We start from the raw sequence: 27,311 nt of genomic DNA, 5'->3' as shown, positions 1-27,311 counted from the left end.
TTCAACAAATGTCCAAACAGAATGACAGTGAGCACTCCCTTGCACATTGTGCTAATACAGTGGATAGTTCATCAACAAGGCTTCTCTTTTAGCTCTGCTTTTAACTTTATTTCAATTTGCCAACTTCTGTAATAATGAGCATCCCAAAGAAAGGGAAAGTGGACGGTGCACCGACAAATTGAGAGGGAAAGTAATAAGCAGCACGTAACTATAAATAGCAAGTGATTGTCGGATGGCAAGCGAGCTTGGTCCTGATTGTTACCATTTAAAATCCTCATAAATCAATTGCCCTTATTAGATTTATATAAATGAAAAGAAGACAATCACAAATTGATTCATCTTTGGTAGAGCAGTCATTAAAACAAATCACAGTATTATTGTTGCTTCACTTTACTCAAAAAAGTATATGATGTCACATCTGGCTGAAGCAGGATGCACATCTGTATGGAAGACCAATCCTGCCACATGTAGAAATACATGTACAAATTCAACCCATAAATGGCATTTAAATAAATGAACACATTGATAAATCATGTAATACCTAAACATATGACATATATGCAATTTAATAATTTATTAATGTATTTTTTTCATTAATTTTATCATTAATTTTGGTATTTATTAGGTCATGAATTTTGTTGTCATCTGTTTTGTCGCATTTTGTCATTTATTGTGTCAGATATTTTGTCATTTATTTTGTCAAAAACAAAAAGTTATTTAAATAAGAAGGCTGCCAAGTTGCCTGAGCCAATCGTCTATTCGTTGAGCAGTGATGAACGAATCGGCTATAGGTGAGTTTGAACAACCCCCTTAAAATACATGAGATAAATAAATGATAAATTGCATCAATATACAAATAAAATGCATTTACGTTAAATATTTAGGTATTACGTGAAATATGGGGGTGTTCATTTATTGATATGGTATATATTTGTAGGTCTTCATTTATGTATACATTTATTTGCACAAATGGCATACATCTTAGGTTCAACTTGTTGGGTGGCAGTGGCTCAGGAGGTAGAGCGCTCGTCTTGGGATCAAGAGATCGCAGTTCGAATCCCGGCTCCTCCGTGTTATATGTCGAAGTGTCCTTGGGTAAGACACTGAACCCCTAATGCCCCCAATAAGCAAGTTAGCGCCTTACATGGCTGCACGGCCGCTATTGGGAAATGTGGAGCACACTGTGTGTATGTTTGCATTTGTGCAAGTAGTCTGGGACTCACCGGTGTGACAGGAGCCAGTGGAAGAAGAATTGGAGCAGGGGCAAGGGACACAAGCTTCTGTCAAGGCGGTGCTTGGGCTGCGGTAATGATCTGGCTTGCACTCCTCACAGTTGGTCCCCTGGGTGTTTCCCTCACAGTTCAGACACCCACCTGAGGAAATACAGATTCAGATTCAGATATACTTTACTGTCATTCTTGTACACGTGTATGCAGAACGGAATGTCGATACATCTGACCCGGACAGTTTCCTTGAATGTACAGATATAAATAAAATGTTGTATTGAGTTGGAGTACTGAAGTACTAATAATATATTAAATAATTATAGCTATGTATAGTATTTTACAGTAGTGCAAAGAGTGCAAGAGGAGCAGCTAACCAGATGTGCAAAATGGGCAGTCAGGTAAACAAGTCACTATACAATAACAATAACACTGGAGTACGATAGTGCAGAGGAGAACAGATGTGCAAAGGAGTGGCTAGGTATAAGAGAACTACCAGTAGTGCAAAAAAATAAAAAAATAACAGATGTACAGATTAGCAGCTGTACAGTTTATAGCATAACGGTGTTTAAAGTGAGGGTTTTTTTTCAAACACTGCAAAACTGAAGGATAACTGGGCAACTTGGATTTATTTTCCCCTGTTGAGTTTAAAACTTCAGCAGACACTCAAAATAAAAGGAGAATATATCAATGGATTTCAAACTTGAATTCCATCCTGTCCCAAAGCCCTCCTCCGAGCCCCCTCCTTATATTAAAAAAAACATTTTTATTACAAAAACAGTTCAGCTCTAAAGGGTGTGGATATCAAAGAACAGCAACATGATTGGTCGATAGCGACAATGATGCAATAGTCAAAACAACGAATTGGCATTCTAAACTCTACATGTCTCCAATATTGAAAACATAACAAACCTATCCTCCCTTAATTTACAAAGCACACCAAATACAGTTCAATTTAAGAGCATATTTATGTATATTTATTTACAAATGAATGTCCAATTGAATTCTGTGTACATTGTTACACAGAATGACAATACAAGGAAATTATTATTATTATTATTATTATTATTATTATTATTATATTAACCCAGGGACTCCTTATTGGTGTTCAATAAACGACCAAAATTACAAATCAAATACATTAAAATATTTTTTTATTTCAAACCATATGTCATGATTACTGATTAGCATCACCTGTGCCCACTCATTTTGCTCCAGCCGCTGCGGGCTACCTGATTGGTTCCCTGTCCCTTTTTAAGCCCAGTCCTTTCACTCTCCGGTTGTCAGTCCATCAGCAAACCTCTGTTGTTACAAGGCAAGCATTTTAAACCTGACTCCCGCCCGTCCCGTTTTTGCACCGGTTTTTCCACCCGTCTGTTCCCGATCTCTCCGTTTGTCTCTGGCTCCAACCTGTTTTTGATCCCGACCACGTTTTTGCTCTCCTGCCCCGGCTATCAACCTGTTTTCCGTCCTTGACACCGCCATCTCCCACTTCTGTATTGGGATCACGATCAAATTGCATGAACGGCTTGCTTCCTGCGTCCAGCGAGCACTGGATCACGGGCGCTGCCCTTTCCTCTTTCAATCAACAAACTTGTGGTTAACGCTACGCATATGGGTCCCGATTCCGTTCTGGTCATGACACCATGTATTTTAAAAAAACCTTGTAGAAAAACAAATTCATGATCATTAATATTTGTTGGCCTGTATCATGTATGAACATTGATATTGTGAATTACCTGACTATTAACATTTGGGTAGAACATCCATGCAATGTTTGTTTTCCATTGAGCGCAACAGTAATTGGTCTTTTATTGTGAAAGACATAAAAATTAATATTTTATGTTTCTCAGCCGAAATTTTGAGTTTTTTTATAAGCATTTTGAATTACTAAGGCAGCTAATTGTTTAATCTGTTGAAAAACTAGCTGCCAATTAAAGTAGGAGTTTACTTCAGTATGGGCTTTAGATTTATAGCAGCAACTCTAATTCATCTGGGTTGAGAACATGGCATCAGGTTTGTATTAGATAGCGATTTACCAATTCTATAGCTTGGGAATGAACTATGTTTCTTTTTGACGATGTCTGTGTATTGCAACATCTATTGCAGCCTGGTCATCCTGAAAGGGGGATTCTTGTGTGTTCCCTTCTCAGGGTTTTTCATTTTCCTTATGCTGAAGTTTTGAGTTTTTTCTTGCCCTCATGTAGGTTTTAGATCAGGGGATGGTGTCATAATAGTCTGTAGTTTGCAATAGCCTGTTGTCTGTGCAGCCCTTTAAGGGCGTCACAAATAAACTTGATTTGAATTGGGGTCTTTGAGTTTTCCCTTGCCCTCATGTCGGTTTTAGATCAGGGGATGGTGTAATAATAGTCTGTAGTATTCAATAGTCTGCACAGCCCTTTGAGACTTGTTGTGATTAAGGGCGACACAAATAAACTTCACTTGACTTGACGGATTAAATTGATAATTGGTCAGTTGTTGGTTCATTGACGAGTTGTTTCATCTTTACACTTTAGGTCAGTGTAAGTTGAAATACAACAGAAATAAGGTAACCCCAACTCAAAAAACAGACTATTTATTCATTTATAGAAATACTTTCGGAACTGTTATCATTTATAACAAACAGCTTGCAGCTTCTCCAATTCCCTTTGTTAAAATGACCCAGTTTATTTGAGCATCCTGCAGATTGGACACGGTAAAATGTAAATGTGCACCTTGTCTGAGTCCACTTTATCCCTGAGGAAAGGCTAGCATCGGTCTTTAGAGCGAACTGTAAAACCGTAGCTAATCCAAAGCACTGTGAACGCTGAGCCCAAGTGATACCTTGGCAGTCCATCTGTTCATGCATAAGGGTAGAGAGACATATGGCTTCTAAAACTCCCCCTCACCACTACACTATCACAAGCATGGACCCCTTCACATTGCGTCCTACAAGCGATTCACTGTAGACTAAAAGCCTGGCTGCTGGGAGGTGAGGCGCAATCCTCTTCAAGAGGATAAAGTTGTAGTAAACTCTCTAGACTTTAGTCCAGTTTGTATTCTGCCTTCTCGGGAAGATCACTCTTGAACATGAAACCTAGACTTTAAAATGTATTTCTATTTATTTGTTAGGTTGGTTCAAAAAAACAAATCTGATGACAATGGATTACAATTTATCTAAATACTATTTTTTTGACATTACATAAATGGCATTTTTTGATTCTTGATTTTTATCCTCCTTGCCCCCACTGCCTAATTTTTTTCAACCAAAGCGACTGAAAAGGTTTACCCACCCCTGGTCCATAATATAGCCGGGATCGACGCTGAAACCAATTCCTGATACCTAATAAAAATGGATGATAGAACCTCTGCCCAAATTTTAGCCAGAAAAGATAAGCGTTTGTCTTCAGATCAGCATCATACAATATGCTATATATATTGTACCTTTTTAGCAAGTCGGTGCAAAATAAAGTAAAATGTAAAGTAAAACATTTTGTATTTTGTTTTACTGATTCAATTTTTAGTCTAAGCTAATCACATCTGAATTCAGGCCAAAATGTAAAAAACAGAATCTGTCACGCATCTGTATTCGTAGTACATTGCACCACACTCCTAGTTATGGACAGCATTTATCTAGAGCTTTACCAGTCACTGAGGACCTCCAAATTGCTTTACAATACATTTTAGACTTTACCCTTTCACACACACACTCACACACCAATAGCAGAGTCAGCCATCCAGAGCGATTACTTGCATTTCAGAGGCATTAGGGATTCACTGTTACTCAAAAAATCTGTGAGTAAGAAAATGTAGTTTACGGTCTACAAAATCTGGTGACTTTTATTATGCACAACCTACACAAAATACAAAATGTAGAAAACTCCTATGCAAGAGTAAGTTGACATGAGCTGACGTACCTGACTGGGGATGGCAGGAATTTGTGTGATTGTGACACTGGCAAGGCTGGCATCCAGTGCTGCTGAAGTGGAAGAAACCTGGGTGGCAGTCATCGCACTTGGGTCCATAAACTCCTGTCTTGCAAACACATATCCCTGAGCTGGAAGGGCAACACAGGAAAGAATACTTTCTTAATACAGATTGAAAAGTAGTCATGTCACATTTATTTGCAAAGCCATTAATCAGCAAAAAGGCTCAAAGAGCTCAACTAACCATCATTACAACATCCCAAGATCTGAAACCGTCATGATTACCGATGTGACGCACCTGTGCCCACTCCTTTGGCGCCAACTGCCTCGGACTCCGATTGGCTCCCTGTCACTATTTTAACCCACGTCTTTCTGTCACCTGTTTTCAGTCCGTCTGCGAACCTGAGTTTACTTGAAGGAAGCTTTTTTCGACCCTGACTCACGCCTGTTCTTGCTCCAATCTCTTCCCCGGCTTCGACCCGTTTTTTGATCCTGAACACGTCTACTCTCCTCTCCTGGCTTTCGACTCGTTTCTGATCCCGACCACGTTTTTTGCTCTCCTGTCCCGGCTACTGACCCGTTTTTTCGGGACGGGAGAGTAGACGTGGTCAGGATCAAAAATGGAAGCCGGGGGACAGACAGGAGCAAAAAACAGGTTGGAGTCAGGGTCGAAAAAAGGCTTGCCTAGTGTAAACTGAGGTTCACAGACAGACTGACAACAGAGGACAGATAGGAGTGGGTTTAAATAGGGACAGAAAGCCAATCAAAGTCCGAGGCAGTTGGCGCCAAAGGAGCGGGCACAGGTGAAGCATATCGGTAATCATGACATAAAGTCCAGTTGGCAGCATCGACAAGCTAACTGTCTTAAGGTCTCAACTAATGCAGCAGGTTTTAGTAAATGGTGTGAAGTTATGACAGGTAAAGACAAAATACAAGAAAATTATTGGCAGGTAAAGCATCAACCTCATTTATAAAGACATTCATACTGTCATGATTACTTATGTGACTTAGCTGTGCCCGCTCTTTTGATGCCAACTGCCGCGGGTTCTGATTGGCTCCCGATCAGTATTTGAACCCATTCCTGTCTGTCCCCTTTTTTCAGTCCGTCTGCGAACCTCAGTGAACACTAGGCAAGCCTTTTTCGACCCCGACTCCCACCTGTCCCGTTTTTAATCCCGTCTGTTCCCCTGCTTCGACCCATTTTTTATCCTGACCACGTCTGCTCTCCCGTCCCGGCTTCCGACCTCTTTTTATCCCCGACTATGTCTTCTCTCCTTTTCTGGCTTACGACTCGTTTACGACCCGGCCACGTTTTTGCTCTCCTGTCCCGGCTAACGAACCCGCTTTTTCCAATTCTGACACCGCCATCGCTCACCACGGAAGATCCACTTCCGCGTTCGGAGCACAGTCCGAGTACCAGAGCGACTTGCTTCCAGCGTCCTGCGAACACCGGATCGTGGGCGCAGCCCCTTCTCTTCCTTCCAATTAAAAACTTGTGAGAAATGCAACGCAAGTGGGTCCTGTTTCCGTTCTGGTCTTGACACATACACAGTGTTTGAATTTTAATTCGAGCATAAGAGCAATATGGATAGGGAAATATCAAGAGTAAACAAACATATAAGGGAATTATCAATTAAACAGACAAAAAAATAGAATACCCAAATAATAGATAAATCATTCATATCGCTTGATCATTGCTAAAAATTCAGTAACCCTGAGAGAGTTTTTAATAAATGTAAAGGCCATCAATGAAAACCTTCACACGATTAGACTTTTTCCGTTTACAGCATTAAATGTTGTGTTTTCCTAGATCGCCTTGTACACTGTGCGTTATTAAAAATATGGGAGGTTGTAATTAAATTCTGACTGTGAATGGAAAATGAGCGTAAGCCCTCCAGTCTTTTGCTCATTCAAAGCAATCTCCAAGAAGAACAAACACAATGCCAAGTCAAGCCCGATCAAGCCTCCAAACCAAGACATTGTACCTCAAAAACATTAATTACACACGGTGACTTGAAAACAAGAGAAGTAAATCACAAGTGACTGGAAGCAATTACTCGGAATATGTGCATGGGTCTTCATACAAATGAGGCTTTGTCAAATAACTGCAAGTAATGCAAATGAAGAGGCCGGCAGTAATGCTTAGTGGGGCATGGACAATGCTGAAAAAGCGGCTGGGAAGAGAACACACATACACCAGATGTCTCAAGACTGTTCGAAAAAAAAGGAAAATACTGAGTAAATGAATACATAAAAATGTCCGGAGAATACAACTTTGATATACACAAACATTTATGTTTCATTACCATGCTGCCAGGGCCATTTTACCAGGTTTGGCAGGAAATGCAATAAACTAAAATAAAGTACGTTTTTGAGTTTTTCCTTACCCCCATGTAGGTTTTAGATCAAGGGATTGTGTCATAATAGTCTGTGGTCTATGCAGCACTTTGAGACTCTTTGTTATTAAGGGTATCACAAATAAACATGACTTAACTTGAGCAGATAAAGGAGATAATATTCATTATAAATCTTATTTAAAACAGCTGTAACAGAAACCTATTAACGTAAGAATCCCCAAATCAGTCGAAAGTAGAACTTCAAAGAAATAAAAACAGTTTTCAATTTGCGGTTGTGACACACGCATTTATTTTAAAAGGGCTTATTCAAAACCATTAACAATGACATCACTTAAAATAAATAAAGTTTGTTTCAGCAGTATTGAGTTACAGCGCTGTTATAACAGCTAACCTAAATTGTTGATGCTACAGGATACGACTTTGAAATTGCTTTTTATACATGTCCTAATCTAGATGGACAGCTTTATAGCAGGGCTGTTAAAATCATGTCAACAAAAACGAAAGGGCAGCACACAGAGAAGGAATTAACGGTAAAGGTTGCACTGTATGTTTGTCAACGCACTTGATGCACTATGCTAGTTTAAAACATGGGCAATTTAATATTTTCTAAAGAAAGCAAACAAGTCAAGTCATGTTTATTTGTATAGCCCTTAATCACAAAGAGTCTAAAAGGGCTGCACGGATCAAAGACTATTGCAAACTACAGACTATTATGACATCATCCCCTGATCTAAAACCTACATGAGGGCCAATAATACACAGAAATTGTCAACATAAAATATACCGTTAATTACGGACTATAAGCCGCTACTTTTTTCCCAAACCTTCAACCCTGCGGCTTATTCAGTGATGCGGCCAATTTATGTAATTTATCTAACGGCCGCCAGCGGCGCTCGAGTACAAAAGGTAAGATTTAGACCGCTGGAATATATGCGCCGAGGAAGACTGCAACTTCTTAGCTTGTGCACAAATTAAATCAGCGTAGACATATCCTCATCATGCAAGTTGCAAAAAGAAAGGCACATGACGTAGCTTTCAAGCTAAAAGCAAACGGGCAGTCCGATAAAGAAGGAAACAGAGCTACTGCACGTAAACTTCACTTTGCGAGCGTATTGCTAGCGTGTTTTTGAATAAGGGAGCGTGGGACAACATCTATATGACAAAGTCTCTTTCCCATACTGGGGAAGACGACTTTGATGACGTCAGTTATAAGGAGGAAGATGAGGACGGTTTACCGTCAATTCTACAAGTACGATATGTTCTTTTTTTAACAGAACCGTTAACTGTGTTGCGAGCGGGTTCCTAGTAGCGTTTTGCTACCCTTCACAGGCACGGTTTGGGATGAAAGTTATAATATTATAATTAAAGCTTTGAAAACTCTCGATGTACCGTCTTTCTTTGTAAATATGTGTAACCGATGTATAATATGTATTTGCACCTGTATATTTTTGTAATGTATTTATTTGAGACACTTATTCTGATATGTTTTGCGAATTACAAAAGAGGGGCGGAGCTAGCGCGGGCTGACGGGAAGTGGGGTAAAGGTGAGTGAGACCTGTTGTCGCGGCGGACAATGGTGGATATATATTTTTCCCACCCTTACCTTTGGAAATATAGACTTTTTTTCCTTGGATTAGTTTCAACGGGTACCCGGACTCTGCAGGTCTGCATCAAACCTTAAGTACCGGTATCATTTTCTGTTCGATTTGCCGGCTGTGGTTTTTGGACTGTGTACATAATATTCAGTTACAATCGCGGGACTCAAAGCCGGATTTGGGCTAATTTTGTGATTGTGTTACATGTTTTAATGTGGGCGCATGGGGCTTATATACAGGTGCGGCTTGTGTACGTACAAAATCGGTTTTCCTCTTAAAATGTGGTGGGTGCGGCTTATAATAAGGTGCGCTCTATAGTCTGGAATTTACGGTAGGTTATTCATATGCTATAGAATAAAAGTGTGTTTTAAGCTTGGATTTCTTTGAATGATTTATCACTCTACTCTATTGTGTAATGAATCGGATTTGCAAACTTTCTTTCATCAATATTTAAAAGGAATTTTGTTTGTTTTGTATTTTGTTTGTTTGTGCTCAGTTTTATGCAAGTTAGTGGTTTAGTACAAAGACTCTAAACAAGAGGCCGAGGGAGCCGATTGGCTAACACAAGGGAGAGAAACGGCAAGACAAAGATGGACATGAAAAAAAAACCTGACGAGACAGACACAAGAAAATAGAACATGACCCACCCTTTTCTTTAATATGTTATGTTTCATTGCTCAACTTGGGTTTAGTGACTCGGATTTAGGTTTTACGATTCAGCCATCCTAAAATCCCATTTGGAAGTTAATGGAGAGATGTCGACATACGTGAAAGGTCTTTGTAGGTTACGTCATGAGAGATAAACGTACATGTTGCAAAGGTTGTGCCTCGCCCCGGTTTTCAGGAACATTTCAGTAAAAACCCTGGCCGTATAATTATCTCTGGACCTCCTCAACATCTGACTAACCTCAGGATGTGGTTGTGGGGCTTTATCAGTGGACTAGTGGATTGTCGTGGCTACAGACAGCTCACAAATAATAATAATAAATCTTTAAACCAAAACAGAACACCCTCCCTAAATGCTAAATTTCAAAATAGTCCTACTGTATTTTGTGTTTCAAGTTCAAGTCTTTAAATAGGTGAGAAAAGCAGAATATCTGCCTTGACTCCTTACCTCTGCTATTGGCAAAAAATGTTTATTAAATAAAACTATGTAAATAATGGATGGCTAAGAGGATGTGTTAACATACACCCCCATAAGAAAAAACACCATATTATTCATATAATTGTATTTTCGATTTCTATATGTCATGATTGATCACGATGTGATGCACGTGTGCCCGCTCCCCTGCTCTGATTGGCTCCCTGTCACAATTTATATTCACATCTTTCTGTCACCTGTTGTCAGTCCGTCTGCGAACCTCAGTTTACTCTAGGCAAGCTTTTCGACCCTGACCCACTCCTGTTTTTGCTCCCGTCTGTTTCCCGGCTTACACCCGTTTTTTGATCTTGACCACGTCTACTCTCCTCTCCTGGCTTTCCAATCGTTGCTGATCCCGATGTTTTTTGCTCTCCTGTCCCGCCTACTGACCCGTTTTTTCCGTTCCCGACACCGCCATCGCTCGCCACGGAAGTGCCACTTCCGCGTTCTGAGCAACCTGCTTCCCGCGACCAGCGATCACCGGATCGTGTGTGCAATCCTTTCCTTTCTTCCCAATAAAAAAAAAAAAAAAAAAACTGAGAAAAACGTAACGCAAGTGGGTCCTGTCTCCGTTCTGGTTCTGACACTATACATATTCAATAGATCAACATTTTATATTATTTAGGTCTTTAGCTACTGCATTTGATATGATAAAATGTACCGCGTGTATGTGGAATTCTGACAGATAGAAATAATATAGAATTTCATCGATAGTCAAACTCAAAAGAAACATTTGTGCAGTACCCCACCCCTGACAGGTAAATAATTCTTCCATCATTTAATATTTTACTGCAAAATCAAAAACCACAAACATGATGTATGTGGTAGTGCCATGATTACTGATGTGAAGCACCTGTGTCCGCTCGTTTGGCGCCAACTGCCTCGGAGTCTGATTGGCTCCCTGTCACAATTTAAACCCTCGTCTATCTGTCACCTGTTGTCAGTCCGTCTGTGAACCTCAGTTTACGCTAGGCAAGCTTTTCATCCTGACTCACTCCTGTTTTGGCTCCCGTCTGTTTCCCGGCTTCGACCCATTTTCTGATCTCGACCTCATATTTGCTCTCCTGCTACTGCTCCGGCTACTGACCTGTTTTTTCAGTTCCTGACACCACCATTGCTCGCCACGGAAGTACCACTTCTGCGTTCAGAGCAACCTGCTCCCCGCGACCAGCGATCACTGGATCCTGTGTCCAATCCTTTCCCTTCTTTCCAATAAAACCGAGAGAATCGTACGCAAGTGGGTCCTGTCTCTGTTCTGGTCTTGACAGGTAGTAATTGTTCAACTTTCCATTAGCCACTGTTTTATGGATAGAAGATAGTATATAGGTGTTTCAGGTCAGTAAAGTATGCATTATTTTATAGTTTAGAGCCACCCAAGCTGGGACCTGGACGATTATAAATGTGTCATACGATTCACATATTGTTAGCTCTGTCGACCAATTTGTAAGAGACAAGTGGAAAAAATAATCTTTGCCGAGTGAAATCCAAAGAAACAAAATGCTACTGAAGCTTCCACTGTTGCCCTTTTTTATTATTACGGATGTAGTTTCACATTCTTTCAGGCATCATCCATTCATTTTAATACAAGTTGGCTCGGTGCACTGTTTGAGTGCTGTCGCACCATTTCTGACACAGTTGCCACTTCCCTTTTTGCAAACCATGTGTTGGTGACACCTTTTACTGGGAGTGTCGGAAAGCCTAAAGCAGTGTTTGAGAAAGGGGGGTTAATGAGGGGTTATTCCTCCACATTAAGCGGCACATGGTACGTTTGCTGACCTGTATTAACAGCTTATGTGACAAGAACACGTGTTCAGACAATGCAAACTTTTAAACAAGTTACAACACACAGAAGCAAATGGGCCAGATATGACTAGAACCCCACTTTGTAATGGTGTGATTTCTTGTCATGGAAATATATATTTATAACAATTTTCTTAGGGTTCAAGGTTATGTGCTTTGCTTGGGAAGCTCTTTATCACATCAAGGGAATATAATTCAAGGACTGATCGTCACTGTATGGTGCACATCGAGCTACCTCAAATGAAGCAACACAATGTTCTAAAAGCTAATGCTTTGTTCTGTTCAAATAACTCCAAACACACATGGGTCATAACAGTTTTTTTATGACATTCCATTGAATATGTTTGCACGTTCAATCTCTTTCGAAGAATATCAATGCACCGTGTGTTTGATTCTGTTTTGACTAGCGACCTAGGTCTAAACATTATCTGAAGTGGCTCTTTAAGTAGCACCACTCAGCCACCAATCTAAAAAAAACTTGGTGTGACACCTTTGACTTCTCTGTCATGTATTGGCAGAAATTATGGTTTAGTAAGGCAATTTAAACAAACACTTCTGAATATGCTCTTATTTGGACTGCAGCTTCTCACTGGGTGAGATATTGACATCAGTATGTTTGGAACATAAAAACACAAGTGCAAGATCAAGCATGTCATGGACTGAGTCATGGGAGTTAGTCAGTATTGGATCAGATTAGTGTGTTCCAAACATCTTTTCTCCATGGTGAGAAAATATTAGGTTGATTTACCTGGGGGTGACCATAAAGGACAGAAAGTACTGTACACGTTGTAGGATTAGTTACAGCACTATGTGTAAACAAAGTCACATCTTGAGGTATAATATGAAGTAGCAGAGCAGTGATAAAGTTAATAGTGAGCACTGCACTTTCCATTTTAGGTCCTTTTTCTGGTTTTCTAATCCATTAGGCTACTGATTGCACTGGACTCGGCTAATGATCCATCAAAGTTTACCTGTCTTTAAAGCAGACCCATGAATGGTCATTAGCTGAAGCCTAAGCAACTCTAATTGCATCTTCACTTAACAACACATCTTGAAATGGCTTGTCACTAAAACAGGGGAAAATTGCTTCTAAACGTATATTCTACAAACGGACTTTTTAGGGCCCATACGACATAATGTTGGCAGGAAATTCTTTGGGTTGACGTTTGCTTTAAATGACCAGAAACTTGTCATCCACAGCACAATTAACAAAGGTGCATCTAAAACACTGGGTCAGCAGTTAGGTACATTGATTTTCCTTTCTGCACAAAATAAAATGGCTATCTCATTTTACAGTATAAACAATCGGCTGGACTATAGTCCAAGCCAAAATGGGAGAGTGCATTACAAATACAATGCAACGTCATCTTTATCAAACCCAAGAAACATAACAAATACAAAGATCTTGAAATGAGAATTATTTCGGGACTCAGTACTGAGACTACTGGTGGTCAATGAACAAAAGAATACAGAACAACACCAATACCAAAAAAAAAACCCACAAAACTAAAACAACCACAGGAACAAATAAAAACAAGAACAGAAATATAAACCACAAACAAAAACAGAGACAAAACGAACCAAACCTACCCAATCCAATAAATGCAAAAACAAAATGCATTACAATACATTACTTAATGCACAAATTTGCTAAGTGGAATCCAATAAAAAAATAAAAAAGATGAATATTGAGGTGTACCTGAGATTGACAGTTGGTAAAAAACTGGTTAAAGTAGTCTTTCTTTGTATTCATATATTTCGGTTTTATCAGCTTTGTGTTATGACAGTTGAACTTATGTTACCATGGTTGCTCTTTATAACGCAATGTGGGATGGGCACCTTTATCTGTAAGACAAGGCACACACTGACTCATTCCAATGTACAAAATTGTGAAAGTCGACATCCTCGGCAGATATTCACCAATTTATTTCTTGTAACTAGTCTTACATAAACCACAGAACATATTCAACTAATTGCTTATGCTCAAAGTTCTGAAGACTAAAGTATGACTGTATAGGCTAAAACTTGTGGTATAAATTTTGTAAAATAGGATACAGAAGATACATCAGGAAGGATGGTTGCTAGGGTCTAACCATAAAATCAAGAACGGCTCATTCACACAGTCTCAACATCAAACCTAAAATTCATTTGACTGCTCTTTTTTGTTCTAAAACCGTTGCAGAAATGTTGAAAGAACAATGTATAGGATCAAATCCTGATGATCAAACTTGACAATACATAACCTGATATAAAAGAAATACCGTATTTTCACGACTATACGGCGCATCTAAAAGCCTTTATTTTTTTCAAAGGCTGACCATGCGCCTTATAATACAGTGCGCCTTATATATGGATCAATATTAAGTCGCAAAGTCTTGCAACTAAGGCAAGCAGCCGCAGACTAGATTTTTCCCCGAAGGCGAAGTAGTCCGCGGTGTATGTTGGGATATATATACACCAGCGTTTCATTTCCTAACCAATTTGTCAATCATCATTTGAATCAGTTACTATTGGCTAAAGTTATTGGGGGGGTAAAGGAGGCTGATCCTTTTCATTATTTACAGGCTCGCATAGACTAAAGCGGGGCAAAACAAAGCCTGCAATTGGCCGAAAAAGATGAATGTGAATCACACGTTGGGTTGCACTACGGCATAGAGAAAACATTATTTACTAGTCTGTATTTGTAAATATTTTATACGGTTGGATTCACTACACTCACGGTTGTAAGAAGACCATGGTTGCGTATCATTATTGAACGTGATGGCTGCAAGAGAACTTAGGTGAGCTATGCGGCTTTATATTTTCCCAGTATCTTGTTTTAGAACGATCTTGATGTTTCTGTGATGAGTCTATTTTTAAACTAAATTCAATTCAAAGTGTTTATTGTCATATGCACAATAAAGAACCACGTTTCCCTGCACAATAAAATTCTTAATTTACTGTCCACATAGTTACCAGCGAAAAATAAAATAGAAACTAAGAAATGGTTGGCATTTCTTGAATCCCAAGACTTTAACCTTCCGAATGATATGTGGAACGATGCATTTGAGTGATTGGTGACATCGTACAGACACTGTGTCCGTACATGTGTGAGACACGTATTTGCTTCTTTGCAACCTTTCGGAATGTTAAGAGGGTAATAAGTTTGACTGAACTATCTGACTGTTTTGTCAACGTTCCCATTGTAGCGCCTTATAATCCGGTGCGCCTTATGTATGGAAAATATAGGACCAAAAACTATTTTTGGGGGGTGCGCCCTATAACCCGGTGCGCCTTATAGTCGTGAAAATACAGTACTGTTTATCTACAGAGGTAGCCTCTCCTATCTGCAGTTCATGCCGTACATATTCAAAGCGCAGCACAATTTCCAGAGGGCAAATGACGCATAGACTGCACTGTCTGACAAAATGCTGAGGCGAAAACATCTGCACCCACAATCAATATTTCATTCCAGACTGGCAGTCTGTAGGCAATATTGTCACAAAATGCCTCTTGGGTAATACCCACAGGAGTTGACCTAAATAAAGCACCGATGCAAGTGTTGTGACAGATAGAAGTGGTTTGTTCCAAAAACGCATTACCGAAGCCAAACGGTAGCTAACAGGGTGTGAGTACATTTTTCATCAGATAAAAGTTGACAAGCAAGCAGAGCAAATGACACATTAAGACTTGAAAAGAAGGGGAATCGTATTAGGTGAAGGGCCTTAAGTACACTGAACTAGTATCCAATTACAGATGTCACCTGACTTTGGAAAGCTTGTAATCCCACTAAGGATTCATTTACAGAGATGATAAGACAACTAACTGGCTTAACATTTGTATAGCTAATCATAAATGGAAATATTTCAAAGGCATCAATTGCACTTATTGGTTTGGCTTAAAAAATCTACTAATTTAACTCATCTCAGTATCTCAGTATCTGTTACTTCATGTTTTCAGCATTTGAAGCATTTAATTTATTTATTGTTATCAGGACAAATCCATATGGATTTCAAAATACCGTCATTGTCTTGGAAAACATGACAACATAACTCTCAACCTGAGAATAGTAAGCGCTCTCAGTGTTGAATTAGAATGGAGAACAAATACTTCCCCCGTCAACTTGTTTTACCAAAAACATGCTTACGGCAAAACATAACAACAAAATAAGCGCTTCATATTATTTTTGCTTTGCAGATACAATGGATCTTACAAAGACTTAATAGTAAACCTTTTCGCAAGTTCCGCAATACCACAGCTATCTGTAAACATCAAATCCGCTTTTATGAATCGTTCTTGATCCAGATGTATTTTGATAAATTGTCAAGCCAAGAGCCGTTAGTTAATCAACCCCAACTTGATGTAAAAACCCAGAAGAAGTCACAACAGAGGGCAGTGATTCAATATCATATTTAGCAGCTGTATCTAGCAGACATGGGGACTTGAGACTTAGTGACTTGGACTCGAGTCGACTCGAGTCGCTGTTTTTATGACTTGTGACTTGACTTGGACTTGGCAATCTAAGACTCGGGACTTGACTTGTGACTTGACTTGCCCAAGAAAAAAATACTTGGGACTTACTTGGGACTTGAAGGTGAAGACTTGAGACTTACTTGAGACTTGCACATGTGTGACTTGGTCCCATGTCTGGTATCTAGCATGTCAATCTGTCTCAACGAGGTTGTGCCCAAAAATTAGCAAATATAAACCAGTAACCTGAAAGTATCGTCCTTTAGCTTAGCTCCTTCTTTACAAGGACATACTACAACACTCTCACTTGTGAACAAAAAAGCTTCATAATTAAAATATATAAATACATCTTTAAGTTGAATAAAGATTTATATAACACAATACATTTCTTCCTCATGCCATGAGGCTCTTAAACTCCACCCGGGGGAGTAAAAGCCCACATTAAACCCCACCCCCACATATGCATATTTGCATATTAACCCATTTTTATTACAGTGTGTATTTTCAGTAGCACTATTTAAATACTCTATATCAACACGTTATATTGGGTATTTTTGTATTCTATATTTTTTATATTTTATTTTTCAACACAAGGATACTGCTGGAAGTGGGAATTTCCGTACGGGGATCAATAAAGTATCTATCCATCCATCCATCTATCTATCTATACAGAAAAAAAGAACAAAAATAAAAGCACAAGGAACTGGGTTCGTTACTTAACCAGAATATGATGACCTTAAACTTTGGTTTTATTTACAAAGCACCACACAAAAAGGTTCACAAAATAAAACTTTTGTCTGGTGATCAGCTGATTGTTACATAAGACTTGCAAATGTGAACATTCCGCTACAGCTCACTCGCTGTGTGATGCACATGTAAGATTGTTCACTTGCGGCATCTAAAAATGGAACTCATCTGATTTCTTGCCACACTGCACTAAAAGAATTTGAAGGTTGCTTTGTAATGTCTGTGTCAATGACTCAATTAAACATATTATAACTTTTATAAACTTGGAACTTGCCATTGATTACACAAATATATTTTCGATACCCCAACAGTACATCATTTGCGGGATTCCACAATGTTCTTGGATAGGATTTCCGCTCATAAGGTCAGCTCACGTCGATTAAGTTTCACTGCTCCACATTGCATAAAGTCCCTGAGCAGGGAACAACCCCCCCAAAAATCCCTCATATTACTTAATGAGAGAAATGCTGAAAGCAACAGCAGGCCAATGGTTTGGAAAGCTGGCTAATCTCCATGCTCACAGTGATTAGCAAGAGGGGTCCTTGCTAGGCTATTGGGGTTGGCAATGGCCAGGCTCAGACAGTCTAAGACAGACTGCAGGTTATTACAAAGCAGACCACACATACAATGTTTAACATGATTCTAAATTGTACCTTCATCAACCTTCCAATGAGCAGCGGGTGCAAAAATCTTGACTAACCCTTATCATGTGACTTTTATTTAGAACATAAAACTAACTGTGAGGCCGTGTTCTTTTAATAAACTATGAAAAATATGACGAACATTAACTATGACTGGGTTCAAACAAAAACATTAACGTTAAAACTGAAATCTCATGTCTAACAGTTATTTGTATGTTAACATCAGGGTTGGATAGGGTTACTTTAACTGGATTACTTTCAATTACTTTTGGATTACTCCAATATCAAATATGCTAATAAAAGACAAAAGAAACTAAATATGAATAAAATGATGACTCTGAATGATGAAGCTGACACCTAGTAATTGTTTCTCAACTTTTTTGGAGGCTCGCTGTAGAATGCAATAAATCATTTATTTCTGGGCTTTATTTGTTATTCTTGAGAAAGGCTATCATTTAGCCAAAGTTTACGATTTGAAGTTGTTCTCATTATTTTCTGGTGGCCGTGGCTCAAAGAGGTAGACATGATCATTTTTAAAAAGTAATTTACTTGTAATCAGGGTTGGGTAGGGTTACTTCAACTCGATTACTTTCAATTACTTTTGGATTACTCCAATACCAAATATACTAATAAAAGACAAAATAAACTAAATATGAATAAAATGATGACTCACAACACGTGGTAAGCTTTCTCTCCGGGCTTTGATCTCTGATCTCCGGCAAAACTAACATAAAATGCGACAGAAACAAAATGAAAATAAATCCAAACAGCTTTCCAACATAATTTTTGCTGTTCCATTTATTCCGTTACTCCCCAAGCCTGCACAAAATTTAGTAATTTTATTCATATTTAGTTTATTTTGTCTTTTATTAGCATATTTGGTATTGGAGTCATCCAAAAGTAATTGAAAGTAATGAAGTTAAAGTAACCCTACCCAACCCTGGTTAACATGATAAGTAACTGGGAGTTGTGTATCAAAAAAACACTTGAGGATTACACATCATCATACACAAAAATAAAAAAAATAATAAAAATCACTAACTCTTTCAACATAAAACCACATACAAGTCTGGTAAAAACAAAACACCAGCATTAGAACCAGGCTGAGTTACTCCTTGTGGGAACTGCAACAGTTGCAACTGAAGAAAAAACAGTTACAGCATAACTGTGACCATGCTTCAGTGAGTTATGGTGTCCTTTTATGTGCTGAAAATACATCTGCTTCCAACTTTTCAAATGATTGTTAAAAAAAACGTGAACTTAGTTTTACTAGACCACAGCATACAAGTTTTTGAAAACCTATATTTTGGGAAAAATGTACTGACGCCTGGATAGGATATCATTCTTTCTGGGATAAGGCTTCTGTTTTACAGAAATTCTTGCAGCCCCTTCAGGGCTGCTGTTGGTTTCTTGGCAGCCTCCCTGACCTTTTCTATTCATGCACTTTCATCAATTTTAAATTCAATGTTTTTCAATTTTTGGTAATGTCACCATTCGGCCAAATTATGTCCGCTTATTGCACATGATAATGAGTGCATTTGTTGTTTTACAAAATACGTAATGCGCTGAAAATGTTTTTGTGCCCTTGTCCTGACATCATCTAATCGTGACATCTCCCTGAAGCAGAAGATCCGGGCAAACTGGGCGTATCATAATCCAATCACATAGTTGGAATCAAGGCAGATCACGTGATTTTCAGGTGATCAGGGAATTTCTTTCCTTGAATTACTTCAACATTGTACTAGGTCACAGAGTGTACAAAATAGGTTGACGCTATAAATATAGATCGTTAAAAGGAACAGAAATAGCTTCATTTTGCACTACATGTTTTAATTTGAGAGTAGGACTCATAATAGTGACATTAAAGTCCCACACACACATAAACTGACTCGCCAACCCTAAAACTGAAGCAGAACATGTTATGTTTGTTAAACACTACGGGTAAGTGAAAGATTACTGAAATAGCAAATGTCTGGTATGTCTGAAATATGTCACACAGAAAAACAATGATTACGAGAGTGAGTGATAAGACAGGTTAGCACTTTAGACCAATGTCCACACGATGTTGCAGAAGTATGCCAGCCAGGACAGATCTACAACATCAAGAGCGTGCAATAACTTTGAACAGATCTGAAATGATCTGCATTTGAAATGATCTGCATTTATATAGCGCTTTTCAAGTAAATGACTTCCCAAAGCGCTTTACAGTGTGCTTCACATTTCCCAATCGCGGCCGTGATCTGTGCAGCCATGCAAGGCGCTAACCTGCTTATTGAGGGTAATTGGGGGTTCAGTGTCTTACCCAAGGACACTTCGACATGTAACAGGGACAGGCCGGGATTCAAACTGGGATCCCTTAATCCTAAAACGATCGCTCTACCTCCTGAGCTACTGCCGCCCCAATCTCAATGCATTCCTGGCACGAACACAGTGTTCTCGATTGCCCGCTTCCCTGCATCCTAGACGCATCATTTTTGCTGGGGACGCATAGTCTCAAATCAACGTGCGTCCCCGGGACGCAACTTTTTGGACACAAAATTGTCAGTACTACCCGATCCTTTTTTTTAACAAAGATTTACCGCACTAAACTTTTCGTCAGGCAGATACGCCATTGTTGTTTTGGTCTCGTTGCTCCGAGATTACGTCATTGTTGTGGTGGTTGTTGTCGAGTGAAAGAGAAGTATGCCTCCGAAAAAACAGTTAGTATTAGGTGAAAATCAACACAAAATTGGTCATTTCTTCAGTGTCAGTAATAAGTCGAAACGTAATGCAGAAAGTGATACCAACAGCAATAACTCCGGCACGATAAAACGGCGGAGAAATTCTTCGGAAGATCGCAGAGGGAAGGAAAACACATGTGTTGAAGCGAACGATTCGACGAAAGAAAAACAAAAGAATACTCCCAGCAAGAAAAGGACTTTTCAGCCAAAATGGACTAAATTATATTCCTGGTTACGCTATGAGGAGGATGATAATGGATTGGACCTTGAGAAGGCATTACAACTGTGGCGGGACAGCAAACCACGAAGAATATACAAAGTGAAGCGATAACTGCTTTGTACTACCAATTAACTGTGATAATTAAAACTGCATGAATATATAGACAAATATTTCAGCAATATTATTTTGTATAATGTACAATATTGTTGTGAACTGAAAAATCTGAAGTGATTTGTATTACCAATAAACACGTGATGATTAAAACTTAATGAATAAATAGATTTATATTAAATATTTGTCGCCGATTTACAATTTCAACCTCGATAACACTGAATTTTGGGCACCCATAGATCTCTGTTGGGACCCATAGATTTTTGACCCATCAATTTTCAAAGGTAAAATGAACACTGCGAACACCAAAGAGTTTTTTAAAACGCAAATGCAATTATTATGGGCAAATTTTGCACGTGTTGTGCCCATCATCACAAATTACAGTTGAAACAAATGTTCTTGCCTAAAGAAATCTAAAGTCCTTGTTGAGAGGATCTCATTCAAAAAAGGGTCTAAATGGGAGCAAATGGTTTTATAGCCACCAAGTAGGCCAGGAACTTTCAGTTCATGATAACAGAGTTATGCAAAGTTCCACAGAACATTCCCACTTAAACCCCTTGCTACTGAACTACTCTTGAGGAAAGTCACAAGAGTGCACTGAAATTATCACCAGCGAGTCCTCTGTGAATCATTATTGGGTTTCAGAAGTGACTGGGCGGCGTCTGGGAGAAGGCAAGAGCGGTGCTGCTGGTCCGGCCTACTGCTGCAGCTAGGCTGACAACTCTCTTGAGCTAACTCTGCCGAGCCTGTGTCTCACTAACTCCAGATCCATTACTCATGAAACGGATGACCTGGAGCAACAATTTTTTGGGAACAGTTGTATGTTAATCATTGTGGAGACCTTCGCTCATCTCGAGATAACAGATTCTAGTGTGCAGCTCGCCAGCTACTTTCTAAATCACTTTCTTACCCTGAAAGGGAAAACCCTCCAATTTCATTATCCTTTTGTAAAATGACAATGAAGACTATTAATTCACATTCAACTCTCTGTTCTGTCTTATTATTTGCAGATTTATAGTTAATATCTTGTTAAAGTTGTGTACTCTCAGTCGGTAAGAATGTTATCTCGAGGTAAGTTAGACCCTTGGAGGCATTAATGAAGGTGTGACGCTACTTCACTGATTTTCACTTTTCGCAGGTTTTTTTGATCCCCATTAAACGTGATAATTGAGGGATAACTGTATATTTAGGGAATTCACCAAAGGTCTTAACAGATTTATTGGAATCATTACCATGCATGATAATTATACAGTAAATCTTAAATAAATTCTTTGTGTTACCATATAAAAAAAATAAAGATAAACATGTAATAACATTTATTACTTAAAGTGTTGAATAGGTTTGCATATTACCTGTCACACAGGTGGTTGACTGCACCAAAAGAATCACATGAACAGGGTAAGCAGCCGCTGGTGCCATTCGTAAAGTACCCCTCCTCACAGTCATCACACTTGAGACCACTGTAGCCGTCCAGGCATGAGCACTGGCCAGTAGTCTGATTACACTCGTCCGGATACAAAATTCCTTCTCCTCCGGTGCTGCAGTTGCAGAAACCATCTGGGAGAATAACAGACATGGCAATTGGTTAGACAAAAGAAGGTAATGGACTGGGAAGTTAATTATTTGGCGCCTTGCATTGTAGAAAAGAACTGTACATTCTTGTGAATAATACTCTTTTGTGTTTGTGGTTTGTTTTGTCTGAATTTGTTTATGAGCGGATCAGAAAATGTGAAGCTTTCCAGAAAGGCAGATAACACAAATAGTCTCCAAGCAAAACACTCGCATATTTGCATTATACAATCACTAGATTATGTACAGAATAAATGTATGCGGTAATTTTTAGGCCAACTCAATGAGAATTAAAAGCTTTTCACATTATTTTTTGACGTTTGCTAGTGCCTATACAGTAGTCGCACTTAAGGGTACTCCTTAGTGACTCAACCTACACACAGTAAGTGCAGTTTGTGAAAAATACATATTTTAGGCTTATCATCACTAATTGAATACAGTGAACCCTTGTGTATCGCGGGGGTAACAATCTTAAAAACACCTATTAGGGAGAAATGTTATTTTTTACAATTATTATACTATTAAAAATCAAACAACAAACACTTTTTGCAGGCCCAATCATTCGTTTAACAAGAAAAGGTAGTTTATTGTACCTGTAAACGTTTACTTTTTTCACTAATACGTACTCGCTTAGGAAGTGATTATCCAATCAGAATGCACGACACATTGCACGATGTGTTGACTTATACTGTAAACGACCTTCAGAAACACTCAGTTCTGATTTATTATTTATATTTGATCCCAGGTTAATTGCAATGAGTGGTGACTACATTCCTCATTAAAGAGCTAGCGTGATTTTTCAGACCAGTATTGCAATTTCAATGCAATTTTAAAGAAAAAGTCCATTTTCTGTGCTAGTTTTTATTTGAAGAGTACTTGTTCATAGGGATATGCTTTAACCTTAAGAAAACTGCGTCCTCCCCTGGGGAGCATTGGTAGGGTTACCGCCTGATGACAATTATTTCCTTTTTTTATTCTTCGTGTGTGGCATAGCATGCTGGTTGCAAACATTGCCTCGCCTTTATTGGCTAGTGCCATTGAAACATGCCTCTAATTGGCTAGCACTGTAAAAACACGAACTGTGATAATTCTGGTTGGCCATATACTCATTCACTCAAATAAGGAACTACAAATTCTTGAAAAAAACAATAAAAATAAACACAGTGTCTTGCAATTACACAATCGCACTTTGTCACATCGCAATATTGATTAGATTCCGGTTAATCGTGCAGCCCTGTCTCATACTTTCTTATGGTTCAGCTTAGGTAACTACAGTAAACTAAGCTAACCTGCATTGGCACCCTATTAGCTTAATATGAGATGATAAGGTTCTGTTGGTATTATACAAAATCATGCATGGACTCGCTCCCTCATATCTTTTAGATTTAATTTCCCCCTATGTTCCGGCCAGGAGCCTGCGCTCTGAAAATGCTGGTCTACTAGTGATCCCAAGAGCCAAGAAGGGAACCACAGGTTTGAGAGCGTTCTCCATTCGGGCCCCGGTGTTGTGAACCTCAGTGGAACTGTTTAAATCTAGGCTTAAAACACACTTCTATTCTATAGCTTATGAATGACCTATATTTCATGTTGACAATATATGTGTATTATTTGTTATTGCAACATCCATTGCTGCCTGGTCATCCTGGAAGAGGGATTACACCATGTGCCGTCCATTCTCAAAGTTTCTTCATTTTCCTCATGTTGGGGTTTTTGAGTTTTTCCCTTTCCCTCATGTAGGTTTTAGATAGGGGGATCATAATAGTCTGTAGTTTGCAATAATCTGTGGTCTGTGCATCCCTTTGAGACTCTTTGTAATTAAGGACTATACAAATAAACATGACTTGACTTAAATATCCTACACTTGAACAAATGAGAGAACATTTGTGAAAATTGATCCGGAATATACTCCTGCTTTATAATCCAAGAGAGTTGTTCTGGTGTTATTTGCTCTTTTATGTAACAAAAAAGGCCTGTGGTTATGCAAGGCTATAGAGCCCACACTCTGGGGCACTTTGTTACATTAACAGCCACAGAAGATCTGTCAACCCTGATGAGGCCAAAGAATGTGTGAAATCCATTTAATGCAAAACCTACCTCATGCATAAGGACACGCACGAGCAGAAACACGCTCGCGCGTACACAGAAACAGGCAACGTTTTTCATTCTTAAAAACTGAGATTTCACTCGTTGTGGTATATTGTGAGTGATCTCCATTTAATTGGATTTCTATGCATTGGGAAGCAAAAAGGGGGCCAGGTTCAACCCTCCACTGTCTAGTTTATCTATTTGACGGTTGTGACATGTTTTGACAGCAAGGCTGTTATTCAAACAGGGGGAGGCTATTCAGAACAAGTCTCAAAATTCCACTAGAGCTCAGTATTTGCCTGTTTGCCCCAACAGTGAGAACCAGTTTGACTTTCTTACTTTCTCTGGGCATAAAACCACAAACAATTTTGGAGGGAAAGAAATTTTTTCAAGTGAGGCATTGCTATTACTGACACTTTTGATGATTTGCTATTGACAAGAGTTGTAGTGTCAAAAGTGAAACTTAAATTTTGACCACTTGGGTCCGACAAACAAACATTAACAATTATGGAGATTTGCATTTTACCTTTCCCCCTAATTGAACACTAACACAAAAACTTGATATATGTGTGTTAGTACATGAGACGCAACTCATCAATTAACAGTCAAATAATGGATAATCAAATTAATCAAAAATAGTTCTTAGAATCAGTTCATTCTTTTTACACAAAATAATTACAATTTTAGCTTCTCGACAATAAATATTTGTCCATTTTGACTTCTTTCCAAGACTGTTTACCTTTGTGTCAACATTAACGTACAGGGGGTAATCAACACAACCCAGAAGTTCATCAACTGCTCTTTGCCTAGTTAGAAGACATAGCCAGCCTGCAATACCGTAGCAGAGCCATCAACATTATAAATGACTCTTTCCACCCGGCCACATCATTACCATGAACGAGAAAACTGTGAAAACATATTTTGCAACTTATTTAGGTTTTTTCTTTTTTTTTGTTGCTGCGAAATGTTATTGTACGAAACTGAAAAAACATACCTTGTGGTCACAATTTTGTTGCTGCTAAATGTTATTGCACTTATTTTTGCTGCACTATTCTTCTTCATTCACAAAAAAATGCACTATTACTACTAGAACTTAGGTCATTCTCTAAGCACTATGTTTTAAATATTTTTTCTATCTTTTATCCCGATAGTATTTTAGCTTTTTTCTTTTTAAAATCTTTATTTCATGTTTACCCTGGAGTGCCATGTCTACTCTTGATGCATACAATGTTTACTACGTTGTTATCAAGGACAATGAAGACAATTAAATTAAACAAACGGGAAAAAAAATTCTAACCTGAGATAATTAAGGAAATGTCTTTTTATTTCCCCCACATAATATTCCATAAACTATTATTGCCCAAAATAAGATCTTTATTGCTGGTGATTGTGTTTGATGTTACTGTGGTAAATCATGATAGGGACATTGAATAAGAAAAAAATAAACAAACTGCCTCAAATAGCCATCGAAAGAATCGTTCACAGAACTCAAACAAGACATACAGATGCTAGAATTAACATAGTGATTGCTCATTCATGATTTTAGCTGCCTGTTCATTTGATCTGGGCATCTTAGGATTTTTCATGTTCAACTTGATGCATCCTTATCCAGTGCTAAACACACAGAGGGGGTTTAAATGTAATTTGCTTTCGACACAAATCCCTCTCGGCCTATCACAAAATCACCACCGGCCTATGTGGATGCTATGTGGCCTGCTAAACTGGTTACCCTCACTGAACAACAACAGGATCAACCTCACACCCCCTTAAAGCCCTCCCTCATCCACTACACTGTAATTTGTGGCATACTCATCTTTTATTAAGAGGCCGCATGTAGGCCATGTTAAAGTTCCACGCGGATGTATTTTTTTTCCTCCATGAATCCATTACACTTCACACTCCATTTTGATATTTTGACGGGGTGCAGCAGTGCATAAACTGATGGCGTCTACCCATTGTTGCAATGTGCTTTATTTGGACTCCCTGCGTCAAAAGCACAGTGCAAGTATGACTCCCCCTTAGACGGTGCATGACAGTGACTCATTTCCTACACGCTTTTTAAAGATAACAATCAAGCAAAAACATATCATTTGACACCCAACGATCCACTTTCGCAAACGTTCCATTTAAACGCCCCTCACCTTGACTACTCTCCCCTGAGGTAACCGATGTGTCGATTCCACGCGCCGGCCACGCATCGTTGTCCGTCCGCTGAGATATCGTGGACATCATTGTCTGTTGCATTTTCTCCGGAGAAAATAAAGATGAATGTGCATCTGTGGATCTCTTGCGGGGGGCGCTTAACCTGGAAATAAGCGCCGTGGTGTCTTTGGCGCTTGGAACGATCCCGGAGTCGAAATCGGTGGTGGTTTTTACAGAAAGAACGAGGTTATGGCTAGCTATGTCAACAGATGACGATTGTTCAAAAGCGAAATTGTTCTCGGGGAACGGACGAGGCATATTCGGATGGAAGGTGTTCCAGGTGTCGGAGGCTGTGTCTGGCTTCCTGGAGATAGGCGACGCATCGTCCAGACTGATGCGAGGTGCGGCTTGGGAAAAATCAATAAATGCATACAAAATAAGTACCGCGAACGACGATATGTACATCATTAAGGAGGTGAATCTCATATTCGGTCTCAGCTCTCCATGTAAGCTCCACGAACGGTCTCTCTCAGACCTTTCCCTGAATGGATGCGAACTCCACCATTGATGTCTCCCGGCGGCGTACGGTGCTGTTTGTCGCCTCAT

General features: G+C 39.1%; 1 protein-coding gene across 1 annotated transcript in view; it reads right to left on the bottom strand.

Annotated features, from left to right (window-relative positions):
* LOC148366403 (multiple epidermal growth factor-like domains protein 9) overlaps positions 1–27,311 on the bottom strand; it is a 51,893-nt gene extending 24,582 nt beyond the window's left edge. Inside the window, exons 1-4 of the mRNA XM_088335225.1 lie at positions 26,705–27,311; positions 22,262–22,466; positions 5,120–5,259; positions 1,224–1,373 (exon numbers count right to left, since the gene is read on the bottom strand). Coding sequence (XP_088191351.1) covers positions 1,224–1,373; positions 5,120–5,259; positions 22,262–22,466; positions 26,705–27,311 — 1,102 coding nt within the window. The remainder of the gene's footprint in view (positions 1–1,223; positions 1,374–5,119; positions 5,260–22,261; positions 22,467–26,704) is intronic.

This window comes from Urocampus carinirostris, chromosome 5, assembly GCF_059441175.1.
Source record: "Urocampus carinirostris isolate Australia breed hairy pipefish chromosome 5, RoL_Ucar_1.0, whole genome shotgun sequence".
Taxonomy (NCBI): Eukaryota; Metazoa; Chordata; class Actinopteri; order Syngnathiformes; family Syngnathidae; genus Urocampus; species Urocampus carinirostris.
This window is presented reverse-complemented; position numbering and strand designations above follow the sequence as displayed.